Here is a 22,299-nt window from a genome sequence, read left to right as displayed (position 1 = left end):
GGGCACAATACTTTTTACATTTCCCCACATAGGAGGCATATTGTTTTTGTGTAGACTTTCTGCAAGATGCTGCAAGATGTCCAGAGTTCTAGGCTGCAGAGAGTTTATGTCGATCCTCGCTCTTCAATCCTGAAACCTAACAAACTTAAGTGAAACAATGGATGAGATACCTTTGACACTAGTTGGATTAGCAGACCTTTGTTTTTTGTGAATACTAACACACTCCCCACCATAAGCCTTAGGAGTATGGGGAACCAACATTGGGAAGGCCTATTTGGCACTACCAGCAATCCCGTGGCCCTGTCCTCCTGTATCTTATTCAGGCATTTCGCCACCAAGGTGAATGTGGGGAATGCATAAAAGTTATATTTAGCCCAATCTAGGGTAAAGGTGTCAATGCCCTCCGCTTGTAGATCCAGCAGCCAGGACACAAACTTCGGAACCTGAGCATTCAGCCAGGATGCGAACAAATCTATCTCTGGCATGCCAAAGGTGTTTGCTAGCAGTTTAAACTATTTCTTCCCCAGAATCCACTCAGTGCTATTATTGAATTTCCTGGGCATCAGGTCCGCCTGGGTGTTTATCCGAGGGCAGGCAGGCAGCTGTAACCCAAATATTTATTTGGGTGCCAAGTCTCAATGACTAGCTTGTTACAGGAGGCAGATTTGAAACCTCCCATATTATTGAGGTAGGCTACTGCTGAAGTGTTATCCAACCTCAGCACTTCACAAATATCAGCTTCCCTTGCACATAATGAGTTTAGAGCTAATAAACCCACCAGCATTTCCAAATTAATTGATACCGGTTTTTGGGGCCTCCCAGAACTCTCTGTCCATCCATCTGCCTCCAGTAGAGACCTTTAGATTCGTGGCTTCCCAACCTTCGCCACTAGTGTCTGACCTGATCTACAGGTCCACCTTTCTAAGCTTGATCCTCACGTCAGCTCACGAGATATTGTCACTCCACCATGCAATATTGGATCTGCCCTCTCTGGTTAATCTCATGGGCCTGTCAAAATGTCCCCTAGCTGCCTTAAGAGCTGATATTTTGTCTCTTTCCAGGAAAGTGTAATTTAGCAGACCACATTGTACCACCAGGAAGGCCGCCACCAGTTTTCCAATCAACCTGGCCACCTTTCTTATGGAGGGACAAGTCTCTGTCATGAGCCCTCTGCAGGCTGTCCTAATCTCTGCCACTTAATCCACGGGCAGGGTAACTTTCATAGCTTCTGTATCAATAATGAAGCCGAGGAATTTTAGCCTCTTAGTAGGTACCAGCACTGATTTCTCGGGGTGTATAAGAAAACCTACATGGCTTAATAATCTCAAGGTGGCTGCTACTGCCCTTTTTGTTTCCTCAAGTGATCTGCCAACAATAAAGATACCGTCTAGGTAACCCATTACCATGCGCCCCTCTTTCCCAAGCCTTGCAAACACCGGCTTAAGTAACTTAATGCCTTTGGGTGCCGAGCTCAGCCCATTCGGCAAAGCCTTATACTACCATAGCTCTCCTTTCCAGGTAAATTTCAAGAATTTCCTGTACAGTGGGGAAATCGTGACTGAATAGTATGTGTCTTGCAAATCTATCGAGGCCATGTCATAGCCCTTACGTAACAACGGCATCACAGAATATGTGTTATCCATTTTAAAATGCCTGTACAAGACATATTTGTTAAGATCTTATAGATCCAGTATCACTCTAGTGCTGCCACTTTTAGGTTGCATGAAGATATTTGATACAAACTCATGTTTTTCATGACTACAGCGTTCAATAATGTTTTTCTTTTTTAACGCCATGATCTCGGTATGTATAGCCTCCGTCAGTTGCAAGGCTGCGTGTATATGTATATAGATTCTTCCTCCTTTTCGGAGGGGGTTTCTTGGGATCAGATTTGATTTTATACCCCTTCGCTGTTTGCCGAATAGAAGGATCAGTAGTAATATTACACCATCTATCACAGAATAGCGTTAATTGACCGCCAACCGTTAAAGCCTTGTAATTATCAAGTGTACTCAACTGTTTTTTTGTGTAGCATTCACTTCCTCGACCCGCCTTGTCTGCGGGCTGATGCATTCTGGGCCCACCTCCGTGAAGCTCTTTGAGCGGGAAAATTCTGCTGCTGCTGTCTCCACAGAGGGTGTTGCCCAAAAAAGACCTGCTGGCTGTTGCCGCCTCGGGTTACCTGCTTAAATTCCCCCGCATACCTGCGATAGGGTGAAACGTAACAGGTTCTCTTGCCTGTGCTCTCGGACCTCTGACCATACCAGCCGTTGCCTTCTGCTGCTCATTCAAATCTTTCACCTGTTTGTTGAGATTGTCACCAAATAGAAATTTTGTTGCAGGGTTAGATGGTCTGCACAATTGAGCATATCTTACATTTAGGTCGAGCTTAATCAGCTCCTTCCTGAAGGCATTAAGTTCATAGTTTGCATGGGATAACAGCCCCAAAGCATCTTGTTGCGTCTCCGATATATCATGTGAGAGCATTTGTGCGAATGCAGTGATACCTTTTACCAGTGACCCCCTCTATGCAATTTCATGTCTTTTACCCTTGTGGGAACGTTCAAATTGTCCCATATCACGGGGTTTACCTTGGGCACCTCTAACAGAGGGCAGTTAACAAGGCAGAGGTATTTCTTAATGGATTCTTCTGTACCATCTCTTGAAAAGCATTTGGTACCATATAAGTTATTGACCCCACAATATCATCCTCTAGCAGCTGGCCAATACCCCTCGGTACTGCAAACTTCGTGGCAATAGTTGATATATTTTCCTCCTGGCTGACCTGAGCAGTGTATGGAGATTTGGGTGACTCTGCCTCCATTACCAGCCCTTCATTATCTTCCCTTGCATTATCATTAATGTCCTCTCCTTGCTCTGACGGTGTAGGAAACTTACTCACCTTGGCCGTCACCAGTTCCTCCAATTTGTCCAGTCAACTTACAATTTTATCGCTGTTCGAGGCCTCTACTCTCTTGCAGGCCTTACTCTCGGACCCCGATCAAGTGGATGCCCATCGTGTAGAGACCACACCCTTCTTCGGGCTTTTTCTGGTGGTTATTCTTGCCAGTTGAGTGGGTGGCTTTGCTATGCAGTGTTAGGTTTGACTCAGGTCCTACCTGCTCTTATGTGGGGTATTCCCCTTCGCTGCCACTCGATATACTGAGGTCCAGTCATCTCATGCAGTGGCATAATGCTATTGCTGCTTACTTTTTGAGACCTTGACTTCCACAAAGCCTGGTTGGTGCAGCCAGACTTGGACCCCACCTTCAGCGAAGGTAGATCTCTGTGGCCTGATCCCACCCCCAGCGGAGGTAGATCAGCATCACTGCCATCGTTTTCAGACCCCAACTTCAGCAAAGCTAGGTCAGTGCAGCCAGCCTTGAGCCCCACCTTTAACGAAGGTAGGCCACTGCTGCCTGATCCCATCCCCAACGGAGGTAGATCCGTCTTGCTGTTCCTCAGCTGGGACACTGCACCCCTGCGGACCCACTGGATTTTTGGCACTAATGAAGCACCATGGGGGCTATTCTTGGAGGCCTTCCTCTTCGGGTTCTTGCCGCCCTGTCCCTACCCCAGCCATTCATCAGGACCTGGAAACCTCCCAATGGTTATCCCAGACGTTTTCAGGTACACCTCCACCTCCAGAGGGCTACATCGGGGCCTCCTCTCATCGGGACCTGTCACGGAATTTTTAACATAACAATTACAGCACGGAAACAGGCCATTAGGCCCTTCTAGTCCGCACCGAACCAAACACCCCTTTCTAATCCCACCTCCCTGCACAATGCCCATAACCCTCCATCTTCTTCTCATCCATATACCTGTCCAACCTTTTCTTAAATAATACAATTGACTCCGCCGCCACTATTTCTCCCGGAAGATCATTCCACACAGCTACCATTCTCTGAGTAAAGAAGTTCCCCCTCATGTTACCTCTAAACCTCTTCCCCTTAATTCTTAACTCATGTCCTCTTGTTTTAAACTTTCCTCCTCTTAACGGAAATAGTCTATCCACATCCATTCTGTCTATCCCTTTCATAATCTTAAATACTTCTATCAAATCCCCTCTCAACCTTCTACACTCCAAAGAATAAAGACCCAATCTGTCCAATCTCTCCCCATACTCCAGATGCTTAAACCCAGGCAACATTCTGGTAAACCTTCTCTGCACTCTCTCCCCTCTGTTTATATCCTTCCTATAATTAGGCGACCAGAACTGCACACAGAACTCCAAATTAGGCCGCACCAACGTCTTATACAATCTCAACATCACCTCCCAACTCCTATATTCCATGCAATGATTGATAAAGGCCAGCATACTAAAAGCCTTCTTCACCACCCTATTCACGTGAGTTTCTACCTTCTGGGAACGATGTACCGTCACTCCTAAATCTTTCTGCTCTTCTGTATTCCTCAATGCTCTCCCATTTACCACATATGTCCTATTCTGATTCTTCTTACCAAAATGAAGCACCTCACACTTATCAGCATTAAATTCCATCTGCCATTTTTCAGCCCACTTTTCTAAGCAGCCCAAATCCCTCTGCAATCCTTGAAAACCTTCTTCATTATCCACTATTCCACCTATCTTAGTATCGTCTGCATATTTACTAATCCAATTCACCACCCCATCATCTAGATCATTAATGTATATAACGAACAACAATGGGCCCAATACAGATCCTTGAGGCACACCACTGGTCACCGGCCTCCAACCTGACAGACAATTATCCACTACCACTCTCTGGCCTCTCCCTTTCAGCCAATGTTCAATCCATTTGACTATCTCAAAATTTATACCTAAAGACTGCACCTTCCTAACTAACCTTCCATGTGGTACCTTATCGAAGGCCTTACTGAAGTCCATATAGACAACATCCACTGCGCTACCCTCATCCACATTCCTAGTCACCTCTTCAAAAAATTCAATCAGATTGGTCAAACATGACCTTCCTCCCACAAATCCATGTTGAGTGCTCCTGATCAGACCCTGTCTATCCAGATGTTTATAAGTACTATCTCTAAGAATTTTCTCCATTAATTTACTTACCACAGATGTCAAACTTACAGGCTGATAGTTGCCAGGCTTCCTCCTTGAACCCTTTTTAAATAATGGAACCACATGCGCAATGCGCCAATCCTCCGGCACTATCCCCATATCTAATGACATTTGAAAAATTACCGCCAGAGCCTCTGCTATTTCCTCCTTCACTTCTCTCAATGTCCTGGGGAAGATCCCGTCTGGTCCCGGAGACTTATCCACCTTTATATTCTTCAAAAGCCTTAAAACTACACCTTTTGTAATCTCTATATTCCCCATATTTACCCAATTTGCTTTTTCTATCCCACATTTCCCAATATCCTTCTCCTTAGTGAATACCGAAGAAAAGAAACTGTTCAATATCTCCCCCATTTCTCTAGGTTCCACACACAGTTTTCCGCTCTGATTTTCTAAGGGACCAATTTTGTCTCTAGCTTTCCTCTTACCACTCACCTCTTTCTCCAGAGGGCTCGATGGGGGGGTTTGACTCCACTTTTGTGGATCATTCTCCTACAATTTCCCTCAGGGCTCTGCTCCTGCAGGGCCAGTAACTTAGAGCTTTTTTGGGGTCGCTCTATTACGATTCCCCACTGATTCAGCGCTTTTTTTGCTCCCGCGCCAAAAAAAGCGTGCTGCTCCTCGCAAGTCAACAGATGTAATGGCTGTGCATGCGCGGATGGGATCTCACATTGGCGAACCAACACAATCTGTGAAGAATAATGGAGTTTTAAAGTGGGGGTCTGGGGTGAAAGCTTTCTGTACAGAGAGCTGAGTCCATGGACTGATCAGCTGTGACCTTATTGATTGGCAGAACAGGTTTGATGGGTTGGATGGTCATCTCCTGCTCCTGTCTCTCATGTTCTTGTGAGGCTGGTCAATACCCGAAGCCCAGTCCAGGAGGAGGTCGTGTAATTGGACACAGCAACTGTGACGAGCACAAGTGGCCAAGGTGCAGGAGGTTACGGATCTGATGGAGGCAAATAGCTGTAGGTTAGCGTGGACAAAGTGAGCCAAAGGGCATCTTAATTTAATTTTAGAGACATATCAGAGAAACAAGCCCTTCTAGCCCACAAGCCCATGCTGCCCAAATACAGCCATGTGACCAATTTACCCACTAATCCCGAACATCTCTGGAATGTTGGCGGAAACAGGGGCCCCTGGAGGAAATCAAGACAGGTCACAGTTGAGTGATCAGAATTTATTGTCAGGAACATGTCTCGAAATACATTGTTTTGCAGCATCACAGGGCAAATAAAAGTCGTGCAAGAAAAAGTCAAAGTGAGGCAGTGTCTGTGGTTCATTGAACATTCAGGAATCTGATGGCAGCGGGGAAGAAGCTGTCCTTGTGCTGCTGAGTGCTTGTCTTTAGGCTACTGTACCCTTTTCCCGATGGTAGCAGAGTGAAGGGGTGGTGGGGGGTCCTTGAGGATAGAGGCTACTTTCTTAAGACACCATCTCATGTAGGTGTCCTCAATGGAGTGAAGTCGGGTTCCCGTGATGTCGCAGGCCGAGTTAACAACCCTCTAGAGATTTTTCTTGTCCTGAGCATTGGCACCTCCGTACAGACAGCAGATTTGAACCGTGTGGATGGTGCCATAATAGTGTTGTGCGAACCGCTACCTGAGATCTGACTTTCCTCAGTGTGATGCCCTGCGAGCCTGTGGCCGGCGACCAGCTCACGATGCCCCCTCTTGCCTCTCCTCGCTCTAGGCTTGACCCCAGGGCAAATCTCTGCTAACTCCAGCCTCTCTCCTGCCCACTCTCAGATCGACACCCATGCCCGGGATGACTTGACGGACGGTCTTCAGCTGTTCGGGACGGACGGGAACATTGGCCTTACCAATGCCTGGAGCATCGTCCAGACAGACGTAGGTACACCCTGCTCTACACTGTTGAGGTATGGGCTCAGAGCTGCTCTTACCCTTCCACCGAACCACCACCCGCCCCCCCACCCACCACTGTCCCAATAAGAGCTACACACAAAGTACGTGGAATCTTTGTGAGGATATCAGCCAGTCGTAACATGAGGCACTGACAAGTCTCCACAATGACATCCCCCCACCCATTGTCAGAAGGTCAGGAGCTGAGGTTGGTGCTGGGGATTTTGGATCTCCTCCAAGCATTGTGTTCAGGTTTGGTCACCGTGCTGCAGAAAGGATGTGGCTAAGCTGGAGAGGGTGTGGAGAAGATTGACGAGGATGCTGCCAGGACTGGGGGAAGGGGGGTGGCTGAGCTATAGGAGAGGATGAGCAGGCTAGGGATTTATTCCCTGGAGTGCCGGAGGATGAGGGGCGATCTCATGGAGTTGTCCAAAATCATGATCAGGTGAACGCATTGTCTTTTGCCCAGAGCAGGGGAATCAGAAACCAGACGGCATAAGTTTAAGGTGGGGGAGGGGGGGGGGAAGGCGAGATTTAACAGGAACCTGAGGGGTAATGTTTTACCCAGAGGTCAGCCCATGGAACTGGCTGCTAGAGGAGGTGGTCGTTGCAGGTACTATTGCAATGTTTAGGATAGATTTGGACAGATACATGGATAGGATAGGTTTAGAGGACACATGTCAAACTCAGGCCCGTGGGCCAAATTTGGCCTGTAATATAATTATATTTTGCCCACAAGATCATATCAAATATGTACTAGAGCTGGCCCGCTGGCCGCCGCGCCAGTATAGCGGATGCATAGCTAATACTACAAATCCCAGAATGCTTTGCAAATGCATTGGCGCCGGCCCGTCAGCCTGCTAATTGCCCTCACCTCCTCTCTTAACATCTGCGACATGTTGCCTAACTTGCATGTAATAAACCCCTTACGAAAAATGGCCAAACGAAAGACAGAAAACAGGACCTTTCAAGACAGGTGGGAGGCAGACTATATGTTCATCATTTTAAAAGACAAACCTGTTTGTCATTGAAGCAAGTTGTTATTTTTTTGACTTGTTGGCTTGTGAAAAAAAAACATTTAAAAGGAGCTTAAAGGCTATAGAGAAATATTATTTATTGAATATTTTATTTCTCATTTGTTAATGCTTCTTCTGGAAAGAGATTAAACAAAACTATTATTAAACATTTATTTTAATAAGAAAAAAAATTAACATTACATATGTTGAAAGAAGAGAAACATGATGTTGTTGAAAATTTTCAATAAATATTTAGTTTGGCCCACGACTTAGTCCAAGTTTTTAATTTTGGCCCTCTGTGAATTTGAGTTTGACACCCCTGGTTTAGAGGGATATGGGCCAAATGCAGGCAGACAGAACTAGTGTGGGTGGGACATTTTGGTCAGTGTGAGTAAGTTGGACCAAAGGGCCTGTGTGCCATGCCATGAGGAGCATTGTAGCAAGTAGCATTTGTGCTAAACAGTGACCAGTCAATGACCATAAAGAGAATGTCTTCACTTTTCCTTGAACTGAAATCATGAGTGATTTTAATAGAGTCTGTAAATTTGATATCATTGGATATAAAGTACATGCATGGACACACGTGGGCTTTACATGACTATCAACCACTGGGGGGCTATTCCCTTACCTTCCTCTCTCCTCCCCCCACCCCACCCATGCCCAAGGCCCTGTCTGAAGTTGGGGACATGTCCCACACTCAGGTACCACATCAAGAAGTAGGGTGAAAAGCAGACGGCAGGGTATGCAGAAGCAGACCTGGCGGGGGCTGTGGAAGGTGAGGGTGAGTGGGTGTCACTCTCTTGGCTGGGATTGGAGTGGGTGTGGGGGGATGGTCATCGCCCAGTCGCAGTGTGCTGAACCCTCAACATCCTCTGCTCCAGTTCAGGTGTTGTGGAGTTTCTAATTACACGGACTGGTTCGAGGTCTTCAACGCTACACAAGTGCCCGACTCCTGCTGCCGGGAGTACACTGTGAGCTGTGGCCTGCACTCTCCTGAGACCTGGTGGAGAGACGTAAGTACGCGAGCGCCAGGCTGTGGCCTGGGTGGGGGATTGTGGGGAGGACGTTTCCTCTTGGTGACGAGAGTTTATTGTCATATCCATAAGTACAATGCAAAGATGGATTGACATTCCTGCTTGTTGCAGCTACACTGGCATGTAGACATTAAGTATAAATTACTATTGTGAGAGATCTGAAAACCAGGAGGTGCACAAAAAAGTCTGCATATGTGGCCTCCACACACGTCTTGGAGAAAATGAGGAGGTCAGGCAGCATCCACAGGAAGTAAAAGGCAGTCGACATTTCAGGCCTGAGCCCTTTGTCAGGATCCCAAGAGGACGCAGCAGGGGTGTGCTTTACAAAATACTGGGTCACCCAGTTAAGGCGGCAGGAGGGTGAATGATTCTCTGATGGGCCAGTTGCATTTGGATGTTTCTTTCGCCAAAGGAGAGACCTGAGAGCAGAGGTGAGGAAGTGCCCACAGGTTGAAAGGTCATGGGCTTTTTCAGGGCAAAGGATGAAGTAGGAAGGAAGGAAGGAGTTTTATCGGGGCGGGGGGAGTGCTTTTACTCAGAATCAGATATATTCGCTGCATTTAAGGGTCAGTTCGGCAGGCACAATGTGGAACAGAGAACATTACATTATGTTGAGTTGACTGATGTAAACTTACTCCACAACAATCTAATCCTTCCCTCCCTCACACCCAGAAACCTCCATTTTCCTTTCATCCATGTGCCTATCTTTTGACTCTCCCTATTCCACACCACCCCCAGCAATGCATTCCAGGCACCCACCACTCTTTGCATAAAAAGCCTCCCTCTGACACCTCCACTGAACTTCCCTCCACTCACCTTAAGCAGGTATCCTCTGCTATTTGTTATTGTCATCCCAGGAAAAAAAATGCCGACAGTCCACCCTATCTAAGCCCCTCACAATCTCTACTGTCGTCGCTCTGAAGAGAAAAGCCCAAATTTTGTCAACCTTGCTTCGAGACATGTTCTCTGAACCAAATCTCCTCTGCACCCTCTCTGAAGCATCTATGTGTTGAGGAACAGGCGAAGGGTAGAAGGATACCATCTGACGGTGGACGTGGGAATTGAGCGTAGATGGGGGATAAAATGGGCTTTTCAGTGCTGTCAGCCTCTTTGACCTGGAAGATTAATTCCATCACCACAGACACTGCCTGGCTTGTTGAGTGTTTCCAGGGTAAGAATGCAGATGTCTCTGCTGGATCACACACTCCGTCAGCCCCTCTCCTACATTATCCCCTGCACCCACAACCCCATGCCTCTCGCAGAATTAACGTGCTCAAGTTTAACTTCTCCCACCATTTTCAACCAAGGTTAACAAACATGGAGGGAAAATATAAAGTCTGAATAAAGATGTTCTTTAAAGAACTCTGGGACTGTCAGGGAACCGGATCTGAGTTCAGCACCCTCCTGATGCTGTTCCCTTCCAATTTCACCGTTGAAATCTGCAATGTTCAGACACGAGACGGCCTGGACCCTTTTCTTTCATTTTGTGTTTTCAAGATCTGGCCATAAAAGACTCAAGATGAGGATACGCAGAGTGGGGAATAACATATTGGCATAGAGGATTGGTTCACCAATAGAAGGCAGAGAGTTGGGATGAAGAGGTCCTTCTCTAGTTGGGTGAGCAGTGCGCCGCAGACGCACACAACTGTTCACGATAATCATTGACAATTTGGGAGAGGGGATCAAGTGTCGCACAGCAAAGTTTGCAGATGACATTAGATTGAGTGGTAAAGCAAATTGTGTAGAGGACGTAGATTCTGCAGAGAGATAGACAGGTTAAATGAATGGGTAAGGTTCTGGTTAACCACTTTGGAAAGAACGAAAATATTATTTAAATGGTGAAAGATTGCAGCATGCTGCTGTGCAGGGGAACTCGGGAGTGCTTATGCATGAATCACAAAAGCTTGGTTTGCAGGTACAACAGGCAATCAGGGAGGACGGAATAATGGCTTTCATTAGTAGAGGGATTTTATTTGAAAGCAGGGAGCTTCTTGTGCATCAGTACAGTGTACCGGTGAGGGTGCCCTTGGAGTACTGCATGCAGTTCTAATCTCTTGACTTGAAAAAAGATATGCTAGGCTTGGAGGTGGTACAGAAGAGGTTCCAGAGATGAGGGGATTGGGCAGGAGTGGGGGGGGGGGGTTTAATGTCCATGAATCGTCTCGGTCTGTACTCATTGGAATTCAGAAGAACACAGAGATCTTATAGAAACAAATAAAATCATGAAAGGGAAAAATAAATTGTTTCCACGTAGATGAGATTAGAATGGGGTGGGGGGGGCTGGGGGGGAAGGTAGGGAAATCAAAGGCTCATGGTTTGGGGAAGTAGATTTAGATAGAGAAGAAGAGGAATTGCTTCTTCCAGAGAGTAGTGAACCTGTGGAATTCTCTCCCCAAGGAAGTCTCATTGAATATATTGAAGGCACATACACGGATTTTTGCATAGTAGGGGATTAAGGGTTATGGGTAACAAGGAGGTTCTTCTGCAACGACTCAGGGTAAGTGGAGCTGAGACCATGGTCAGATCAGCCGTGATGTTGTTGAATGATGGAGTAGGCTTGACAGGCTGGATGATGAAACTCCTGCTCCTGTTTCTGGTGTTATTATAAACAGTATAGTTAGTGTGGTAGTTAGTGCCATGCTATTACATTGCCAGTGATCTGGGTTTGAATCTGGCACTGTCTGCACATACTCCTCGTGCCCTATGCGGGTTAACTCCGAGAGCTCCGCTTTCCTTCCACGTTCCAAAGATGCGTGGGTTTGTGGCTTAATTTGGTTTAATTGGATGGCATGTGTTTCATGGCCTGCAAGAGCCCTCCACCATGTTGTAAATAAATTTCAATTTTTAATTTAAATCATTCTAATCAGGGCAGGACTGGCACTCAGTTGCCTGGCCCCAAATGGTGTTGAGGAGGTGAACCGCTGCAGTCCTGCTGCTGAAGTTGCTACCACAGGGTTGTGGGGAGGAGGACGTCCAGGTTCCCCTTCTCAGTCCAATGGATCAATGGGCAGAGCAGGAAACTCGGACACCCCATGGACAGCAGTTCCGGGCTGTGCACAGGGACTAACAGAGCTGTGTCCTTCCAACAGGCCTGCTACGAAAGAGTCAAAATGTGGCTTCAGGACAACCTTCTGGTGATTGGGGCCTTCGCTCTCTGTACAGCTCTGATCCAGGTATGGCCCATCTGAATAGCCAGGAGATGCTGGTGGGGATGAGCCTTCTTCAACTTCCACAGATCTGACTTCCACGGTGCTGTATTAGCTCAGAGGCAACTGTTTTCTTACCTTAGTGGCACCTTCCTTACACTCCTGCTCAAAACAGCACCAAGCCTGGAATCTGTGCAGCCAGAAATAAAGAGGGGAACTCAGGACAAAGCAGTCTCACTGGGAAGCAGGGTCTCTGTACTGATTGCAGAAAGGTGTGAGGCTGATGTGCAAGGGGCCAGTGTATCCCACCATCCGTTCACAGGATCAGGAACCAACCCACGTGAATGGGGAGCTTCTCCCTGCATCTCTCAACAGGGGCTGGGCAAATTAAAGAGGTGGGTGCTCTGATGGAATGAAACCTCGAGTGGGGCAATAATATAGGGGAGAGACATCCTCAATTACATGGGGACTTTGTTCCAGGAGTCAGTAAGTCACAGAGTTGCATCCCAGTTGTGCATTCAACAACTGTACTCTCTCCATCCTGCACCGTACTCTCAATATCCCATCTCTCTCCTTGCTGCACTGTACTCTCTACACCCTTCCTATGTCTATCCTGCAATCTAGATGGAGTCTCTCAGTCCTGCTCTATACAGTAAATTTGTCTCTTTCCTTCCTGTGCTCTACTCTTTCTATGGTGTTTCACTCCATCCTGCACTGAACTCTATATACATTCTCTCCCTGTTCTGTTTCCCATGTGCACTAATCACCCTCCTGTTGCTCTCTTGCCAGGTGGTCGGGCTGACCTTGGCCATGGTGATGTACTGCAGGGCACTGAGAGCCTTTGACTACTGCTCCTAGAATCAGCTCCACGCCTGTGCGCCGGACACTTGGGATCTTCTGCTGAGCCTCGCTGACGCCCCTCCTCTTTACATGCCTGAACTCCCCCACCCTCATGGTGGATATCACGGCATCCTTCCTCATCCCACCCCCTCTGGAGAAGCTATCATTCATCCCATTTGCCAACCAATGGGAAAGCAGCTCTTCAGCTAACTCAGTGCAATATTTTCATCAAATGGGGGAAATGGGATTGGCGAAGAGTGCCAGCAAGAGGCAGCTGCTACCAGAGTGATCTCCTGGGCCTGAGGGATTCCACTCAGCATCGCCTCCCGGAAGGAACTTCAGGCACTCATTTCAAGTCCTTAAGGTGTTACCTTCCCCTTCCCTGCCCATTGTCACTCTTCAGGTTAGGCGAAGCAGCAGGGATCTAAGGATGAACGTAGCGCTGGAACCAGCTACTCTGGAGGGAGGTGTTATATAGAAATTCCACACACCCCACTCCAGAGACTTCAACCCACGTACTGGCTGATCAGCAAAGAGGAAAAACAAAGGCAGGGGCACAGCTTGCTCAACTAACAGTGCTGAGCAGATGGGACTCAGTAGTGAAGCCAAAGAGGTGGTAACATGCAAAGTAACTGTGTACATCACAGGAGTGTTCACTGGGGGGACACGACCAACAGTGACATTACCCAACCTTTATGTTAAACTGGGACAGTGTCTTCACCCATGTTTCAAGACTCTGGGTGGGCACTCCACGAAGGGAGCAGAGCAGGCAGTGACTTCACCCCTGTATTCTAGGTTGGACTAGAAACTCTACAACAGGAACAGAGCAGGGCAGCAGGGCAGTGGGTGGGAACTCCACGACAGGAACAGTGCAAGACAACAATATAGGAAGTATTTTACTGCATTGAAGGCCATCAAACTGTGGAATTCCAATCCTGTCCCCAATACGGGGTCAGTGTTTGTACCACTCTGGTACAGTCTGTACCACAGTGGGATTACAGCCTGGTACAGTACGGTGTTACTGTATCACCTGGGTACAGTCTGTACCACAGTGGGATTACAGCCTGGTACAGTACGGTGTTACTGTATCACCTAGGTACAGTCTGTACCACAGTGGGATTACAGCCTGGTACAGTACGGTGTTACTGTATCACCTGGGTACAGTCTGCACTGCAGTGGAATTACAGACTATTACAGTACAGTGTTACTGTATCATCTAGGTACAATCTGTATCACAGTGGGATTACAGACGTTTCAGTCTACCACCCTGGGTACAGTCTGTACTGCTGTGATATTACAAACCTGTTGTTATTTTATGCTGAGGCAGTGAGTTTATTACCTAGTATTCTGGGTCATTGTATCATCTAACACCACCACACAAGTGGATCAGAAGTCACATTCACAAGCAATTCAACTTGTTTATGTTTTTGCTCATCTGTTACAGGAAGTTAGGCTAATAGTTTTCCTGTGCGTTCCAGTACAGGGAGACACTGATGTGCCAATGAAATCTGGGGTGCTCAGTCACCCATCCATTACCCGTCAATTATAGTCTGGCCACATGCAGATCTTACAGGGTTATTGTGATGCGGAGTGTAGGCGTTAACATTTGGGGAGATGATAGCTGATCATCTGCAATGGGAAAATGGCATGAGCACTCTGTTTCTGTACAGTGGGGAAAATGCCAACTATTTTAATTTTGTAATTTGTAAAGGGTGTCCTTCTAGTGAACATCTGTATTATACTGAATTACTGTTCTTTTTTTTAACTTGCCTGACTGTATCAATATAAGCTTCTGTTTTACTGTCCTCAACATTGTCAGAAATTAATAAATCAAAGCATTCATAAAGCCTTGATAAATCAAAGTACTGAGTATAGGAGTTATGCTGAAGTTATACAAGACAGTGATGAGACCAAATTTAGAGTATTGTGTGGAATTTTGGTCATCTAATGACAGGAAAGATACCAATATGATTGAAAGAGTGCAGAGAAGATTTACTAGGATGTTGCCGGGACTTGAGGAACTAAGTTACAGGGAAAGGTTAAACAAGTTAGGACTTCATTCCCTGGAATGCTGGAGAATGAGAAATTTGATAGAGGTTTACAGAACAATGGAGTGTAGATAGAGTAAGTGCAAGCACTGAGGTTAGGTGAGAAAAGAATGAAAGGATGGGTTAAAGGGTGGAAGGGGAAATGTTTAAAGGGAATATCAGGGGGAATTTCTTCATTTGGAAAATGGTGAGAGTGTGGAACAAGCTGCCAGCGGAAGTGGTGAATTTGGGCTCGACATTTAAGAAAAATCTGGAGAGGTACATGAATGGGGCAGGTATGGAGGGCTATGGCCTGGGTGCAGGACAGTGGGATAGGCAGAATAATAGTCTATCACAGACCAGATGGGTCGAAGAGCCAGCTTCTGTGCTATAGTGTTTGTGGATCTATAATTCATGGAACTTGTAAACCTGGGCAGCAGTGCGATTGAAGGCCAGTCGCAGATACGATGGGTATGTGAAACTTGGCAGTGGGAGCTCTCCGACGGATCCTGATGTCCACTGATCCATGGGTGACCAACTACGTCAGAGAATCATCCAGAAACAGGTCCTTCAGCCCACAGAGTCTAGGCTGACCATCAACTACCAGGCACAGGCCTCCAGTCTGAAAACAACTGACAACAGCAATTAATTCCCTCCCTTGATGTGGTTGGGAGTGAACCACATCAGAAGAGAGCTGTGTGTGTTCAGCAGGGAATCCACAGGGAAGGGGAAACTAAGCCCAGCTGGTTCAAATTCATGATGCACTTTGATCCTGTTGCTAAGCTTCCAGGAGGTGGATTGAAAAAGAACCAACTTCAACAGGCTAATCATTGTCTGCATGCCCAGAGTAGCAAGGGATAGTGTTCACAGGAAGAGATGCTCTTGGAGACTGGTGGTGAGCTTTAAAATACCTTAATGCTTGCACCTATCACAGCAACAGTGACCCAGGTTCGAATCTACTGCTGTCTGCAAGGAGTTTGTACATTCTCCCTGTGACCTCAATGGTTTCCTCCCACCATCCAAATGCATGCAAGGTTGGTAGATCGGCACAGGTTTCAAGGGCCAGAAGGGACCTTCTACCATATCCTATCGATAATATTTTTGAAAAAAAATGTAAAGCTCTTCACTCCGACATCAGTTCCCTCCATAACCCAAATCTTGACACTGTATACTTGAGTTCTAGTCTCACCTGTCAGTGGAAACAGTGGTAGGGACTCCACAGCAGGACCGTAGCTCCAGTGCCTGCCTTCACTGCCACAGGAACCTCAGGTTGTTTGTTTCAAATGAATCCAAATGATGATGCAGCCCTGAGTCCTGTTGGAAGGATTGTTGCGTCACCACACCAAAATATTCCCTATAAGAACTCTGTGCAGGTAGATAGGTCCCCAGATGTGTTGACTCTCAGAAAGCGCTGATTCACCAGATCAATGGTCACCTATGTGATCGATGCCACTCTGTACACCCATCAGGTGAGACTGGAGCTGAAGGTGGGTCACAATCACGTCACCAACTCACAGAACAGTTGACTGAAACACTGGCTTATTTATCATTGGTCCACTTATTGAGAGAGGTCATGGGTGGAGTTGTCAGCAGCAAAGATGATTATGTCAGAGGGATATGGACCAGCTGGAAAGTTGGGTGGAGCAGTGGGTGGACTGAATTCAATCCAGCCTAGTGTGAGGTAATGACTTCTAGAGACCTCAGAAGCAGTGATGCGCATGGGGACCTTGGGATAGAAGACCATAGCTTCCTGCAAATGGTGACGCAGGTGGACAAGGGAGTGAAAAAGAGTTGTGGGCTGGTAGTCATTATCCAGTGTACAAAGCACTGGTTAGACTGCACTTGGAGTATCATTTACAGTTGTAGTTGCCACACTAGAATCTGTGGTAGTAATAGAGAGTCCAGAAGAGATTCACCAGAATGATGGCTAAAATGGAGGGGTATCATAGGAGATTAGATAGACTGGAATTATTCCACTGGAGTGTAGGAGGCTCAGGGATGAGGGGCATGGATAGGGCAGATATGAAGAATGGAAAGGACTGAATTAAGTGGAGAGGGAAAGGCATCTGAGGCATGTCACATAAATGGCAATGCTTACATCGAATGAGCTGCCAGAAGAGGTCGTGGAAACAGATTCAACTTCAATATTAATAAGGCACTTGGATTGGAAGGGTGCAAAGGGATACAGGGCAATTGCACACAGGGGGATTGGTGCAGCTGGTCAGCATGGATTAGGTGAGCTGAAAGGCCCTCTTTCTGTGCTGTACAATTCCAAGTATGTTGGCACATTAACCTCCTGGCACCACCCAAGACCCAGGCGTGCCAGATTAATGGAGTTTCACTGTGCTCCTGTTGAAAAGATGTCTGCGCAGTCAAATGGTGATCCTTAGCAGTGCTGATGTCCCTCATTGCCCCACTGGCAGGTCGGCTTGCCCTTCCTTCATTTCACCTCCAATGAAAAACCAGGATGGTATCTGAACTGCTCCCAGCTCAGTGCCCACCACACCGCCGACTGGAAGTTCGGCTGCAGTTCAGCACCAAGGGGAATGAAGAGAAATGAAACTGACCCAGAAAACCTTTCCGCCCGATCAAAGAGGAAACAAGAGCGCTCTCAAAACTTTTATTTGAAGCAAAATTTTGGGGACTTGACTTGTGGCTCTGAGAGCTTCCATACTTGCCCAGCTTCCAATTCCCTGAGACTGGGGTCAGAAGTCCCGTGTACTGGATCGGGCACTGTCTGCTGCGGCTGCTCAGAAACAGGGGCCAGAGAGTCCGGAGGGGAATGGTGATTTCACAGTAAGTCATAGAAATAGTCCAGCCCTTGTCCCAGTTCCCAGATCGAGATCCCAGTGCCCAACTCTTTGGCAAGTTCTATCCGTAACTGTATAGACTGCAAAGAGGAAGAGAACAAGTGATGAGTAATTCAGCACAGTCGGAACAAAACGATGACCATACCTCCCAATATAATTTTCCAGTCAACTGCTTAGGGTGAATGATAGTTACATTTGAATTGGACCATGGAACATTACAGCACAAAAGCAGGCTATTCCGCCTATCCCGTCTATTCTGAACTATTACTCTGTCTAGTTCTATTGACCTACACCCAGAACACAGTGCTCCACACCTCTTTCCATGTACCTATCCAAATTTTTCTTAAATGGTGGAATCAAGCCCGCATTCACCACTTCAGCTGGCAGTTCATTCCACTCATCCCTCTCTGCAAGAATGTTCCCTTTAAACACTTCCCCTTTCACTCCAAATCCATGTCCTCTTGTTCTTGTCTCACCCAACCTCAGTGGGAAAAGCCTGCTTGCATTTACTCTATACCCCTTCATAGTTTTGTATATCCCAACCCAACCTCCCGTAATTCTCCAACGCTCCAGGAAATAAAGTCCTAACCTAGCTAATCTTTCCCTGTAACCCATCCCCTCAAGTGGCAGAAACATCCTTGTAAATCCACTAGCAGAATTTATTCGATGGGATACGAACATAAGAGTGAACAGGAAAGAACATAAGATAAATTTATTTGCTGATGATGTATTTGACAAATCCGACCAAATCTCTGGCTAAGTTGTAAGGTATCCTGGAAGAGTATGGTAAAGTTTCTGGGTATAAAATAAATTTTGATAAAAGCTAAATTATGCCCCTAACCAAAGGAGATTAAAGACAGTTGCAACAAGGAAGTAAATTTGATTGGGCCACAAGGGGGTATTAAATATTTAGGGACAAGGGTAGACAATAACTTGTGGAATTTATATAAATTGACTTGCCTCTCCTTGCTTGGAAAGATTGAGGAGGATTTATGTAGATGGACGAGCTTGTCCATTACTTTAATGGGCAAGATCAGTTGTATTAAGGTGAAAGTGATGCCAAGACTGCAATATTTCTTTCAATCCTTCCTCATTCTTATACCAGCAAGTTTTTTTCAAAGCATTTAACAAGCAAGTCAGACAATTGAACAATTGATATGGAATTTTAAGATGCCAGAGTCTCCATGGAAAAACGTACTTGGGATTATTCACTGGGTGGACTACGATTAATCGATTTTAAAAAATATTATTTGACTGCTCAACTGGAATTTATAGCATTTTTTTGAGAGAGGTAATGTTCCTGATTTGGCTCAAATTGATCAACACATGCCAGGTGAGAAAGAGCAGAAGATTTCATTTACAAATGGAATATTAAATTATTATCTGGAAAGACAATAATTCAAAAACACATAATTTGGATATGGCAACAAATTAATAAATGTATTGGTCTAAAAGTGGGGTCATCTTCAAAAACATTCTTGTATCAAAATGAGTTAATACCAATGACATTAGGAAATAAAATCCTGGATGCTTGGCACTGTAAAGGGATCAGGTGTATCAAGGATTGTTATGTACAAGGACAATTTATGACATTTGAACAGATATGATTTGTCAAATAGAACTTTCTTCTGGTATCATCAATTAAGATCTTTTTTAAGCGCTAGATTAGGACCAGTCATGACCCTGCCAATGTATAGAGGCTCTTCGTTGAAGTACATTTATATCTAAGATGCAGAGTAATAGCCCAAAACTGGGCTTGTACAAATCAAGGGAAAGGAGGGAGACCATCTTAGGGGAAAGGATTTAAGAACAATATTGGTCAAAATTGTGATCTGATAATAAGATATCATTTATTAATGTCAGATATAGATTGATATAATACAATTTCATGTACCAATTATACCTTACACCACAAAAATGACACCGCTTACTCGTGTTTTAGGTATGGAACAGAGGTTGGAAGATTTATACATTCAACCTGGCTGTGTGTGAAAGTAATATCCTTTTAGTACGACTTGGCAGAAATTTTGACAAAAATTATAGAAGTGGATTTTCCATTGGAACCAGAACTGTATTTATTGAGCAATCTGATGGTTATTGGCACAAAACTATCCACATATCAAATCCAGTTCATGAGGATTGCATTAGCGGAGCCAGGAAATGTACAACTATTACATGGAAGTCCGAGTCCCTCCTACTTATTACTCACTGGATGTGGAACTGCAAAGTTGTGCCCCCTGGAAAAGATGACTTATAAATTTAGAAAGAAATATGACGTGTTTGTTAAAATATGGCGACCTTATTTGAATCCTACTGGTTTAAGGATATAATTAACTTCCCTGAAAAGGTTTAAATAATGCAGTTAGGTTAATAGTGTTGAATTCCTGAAGATCAATATATGGACTAATTAATGAAGACAGCTCAAACACCCCTTCTCTTTTAGACAATTAAAAAAAAAATGTTAGCAGTTGAGAGGGAGGGTGGGAGTGAGATTTGGGTTATCACTTGAGATTCTGTAATTTTAAAATACTATTTTATACGATGTATGTAACAATGTTCTTTATGAGTCTTGGAAAAATTAAAATAAAATATTTTAAAAATCACATCCTTGTAAATCTTCTCTGCAGTCATTCATTTGTATAAAATAATTTTCTGCCACTGACTGTATTGTAGGCACTACACAGGAACTCGGCAAAGTGGGCAGAATCCACGAAAAGCAACAGTCGAAGTTTCGGGCCTGAGCCCTTTATCAGACATCGCAAAGATCGAGCAGATGTGAGTTAGAAGGGGGAGGGGTGGGTTAGGAGGGGAAATGAGCACAGGCTAGAAGATGATGGGTGAATGCAGGTGGGAGGGTGAAGAAATGTTCTGGAAGGCGATAGAGGATGGGGCAAAGGGCTGACAAAGATGCTCTCTGATAGCAGGAAGGGAGGAAACAGGCTGGGGAGCTGGAAGATATGAGCGATGGGCAGAAGAGAGAAGGGAAGGAGTCAGAGGGATGTGAGAAAACAAGGGGGGGGGGGAAGGGATACTGGAAATTGGAGAGGTCGATGTTGATGGAGAGTGCCCAGACAGATTACAAGGTGTTGTTCCTCTTATTTGTGGATGGCCTTGGATTGGCAGTGCATGAGGCCATGGTCAGACATGTCAGTATAGAATGGGCTGCAGAACTGAAGTGGTTGGCCACTGGGAGAACCCCTTATTGCATTGAATAAAGTAAAACAATCTCCCAGTCTAAGTCCAGTCTCCCTGACGTAGAGGAGGTCACAACGAGTGAACTGGATGCAGTGATTGATCCTGCAGATATAGAAGTGAAATGTTGCTTCTCTTCGAGGAATTGCTTGGTGCTCCAATTGGTGGAAAAGGTGTAAAGCCCTGAGGGCTCCACACTTGATTGGCAGGAGAATAATCCAATCATCTCTAATGTGAATGGCTATGTAGCTAAAAGTGAAGTATTGTGGGGAATAATTGGTGAATGGACCAACTGGATGATATTACCAGAGAGTGGGTAACTGGGTTTATGGGTTTCTTCTGCAATGATGAATTTATTATTTGCAATTTTTATTTGCAACCAAACAGGTACTTATATATAAAAAAAACTACAAACAAATTAGGGAGGTTTCACATAGGTAGGAACTTAACAGTGAATGGTAGGGATCTGGGAGTGTTGTAGGGCAGAGGGATCCATTACATCTTGAAAGTAGATAGGATGGTCAAAAATGCTATCAGCACCTTGGGCTTCATCAGTCAGAGTACTGAGTGTTGAAGTTTGGAGGTCATGTTGCAGATGTAGAAGATGTTGGTGAGGACCCATTTGGAGAATTGTGTTCAGTTTTGGACACCGAGCTGCAGGAAAGATGTTGTCAAGCTGGACAGGGTGCAGAGAAAATTTATGAGAATGTTGCTGGACTCAGGGACCTAAGATATAGGAAGAGGTTGAGCAGGCTGGGGCATTATTCCTTAAAGCACAGGAGAATGAGAGATGATCTCATAGAGCTATCCAAAGTCATGAGAGGAATAGATCGGGAGAAAGCAGGGAGTCTTTTTCCCAGAGTAGGGAAAAATCGGTAACTTGAGGATTAAGGTGAGAGGGGAGAGATTTCACAGGAACCTGAGTGGTATCATTTTTTAAAAAAATATATGGCAGGGGTGGGGTCGGTGTATGGAATGGGCTGCTGGAGGGAGTGGTTGCAGGAACCATTGCAACATTTAAGAAACATTTGGACAGATTCATGGATAGGATGAGTTTAGAGGAATATGGGCCAAACGCAGGCATGTAGGACTAGTATGGTGGGTCCTTTTGATCAGCGTGGACAGGTTCTACATGATGTATGACTTTAAAACAACTATAATTGTACAGTTAATTGAATTAAAAAGAGACAATACAAAAATATACAAATATTCACTGTCATCCTGGTGCCATAACTAACGTGACTTTGCAATAGTGCACAGTCCAATTGCAATCACTTTTGTTGCATTAGGATGAAGTGAAAGGTGCCCTG

At 45.5% G+C, this 22,299-nt stretch overlaps 2 protein-coding genes across 6 annotated transcripts in view; one reads left to right on the top strand and one right to left on the bottom strand.

Annotated features, from left to right (window-relative positions):
• The window catches only part of tspan4a (tetraspanin 4a), a 67,797-nt gene extending 52,677 nt beyond the window's left edge, over positions 1 to 15,120 (top strand). For 2 of the 3 annotated variants that reach the window (XM_069895112.1, XM_069895102.1), the window contains exons 5-8: positions 6,811 to 6,912; positions 8,822 to 8,953; positions 12,064 to 12,147; positions 12,910 to 15,119. In XM_069895112.1, the coding sequence (XP_069751213.1) occupies positions 6,811 to 6,912; positions 8,822 to 8,953; positions 12,064 to 12,147; positions 12,910 to 12,978 (387 nt within the window). In that variant the 3' untranslated portion in view covers positions 12,979 to 15,119. Of the gene's footprint in view, positions 1 to 6,810; positions 6,913 to 8,821; positions 8,954 to 12,063; positions 12,148 to 12,909 lie in introns of all 3 variants that reach the window. The other variant, XM_069895093.1, reaches the window with a different exon arrangement.
• Positions 15,121 to 17,593: 2,473 nt separating this feature from the next.
• Positions 17,594 to 22,299, bottom strand: part of chid1 (chitinase domain containing 1) — a 98,849-nt gene continuing 94,143 nt past the window's right edge. For 2 of the 3 annotated variants that reach the window (XM_069895082.1, XM_069895057.1), the window contains one exon: positions 17,594 to 17,877. In XM_069895082.1, the coding sequence (XP_069751183.1) occupies positions 17,779 to 17,877 (99 nt within the window). In that variant the 3' untranslated portion in view covers positions 17,594 to 17,778. The remainder of the gene's footprint in view (positions 17,878 to 22,299) is intronic. The other variant, XM_069895065.1, reaches the window with a different exon arrangement.

This window comes from Narcine bancroftii, chromosome 1 (assembly GCF_036971445.1).
Source record: "Narcine bancroftii isolate sNarBan1 chromosome 1, sNarBan1.hap1, whole genome shotgun sequence".
Classification (NCBI taxonomy): domain Eukaryota; kingdom Metazoa; phylum Chordata; class Chondrichthyes; order Torpediniformes; family Narcinidae; genus Narcine; species Narcine bancroftii.
This window is presented reverse-complemented; position numbering and strand designations above follow the sequence as displayed.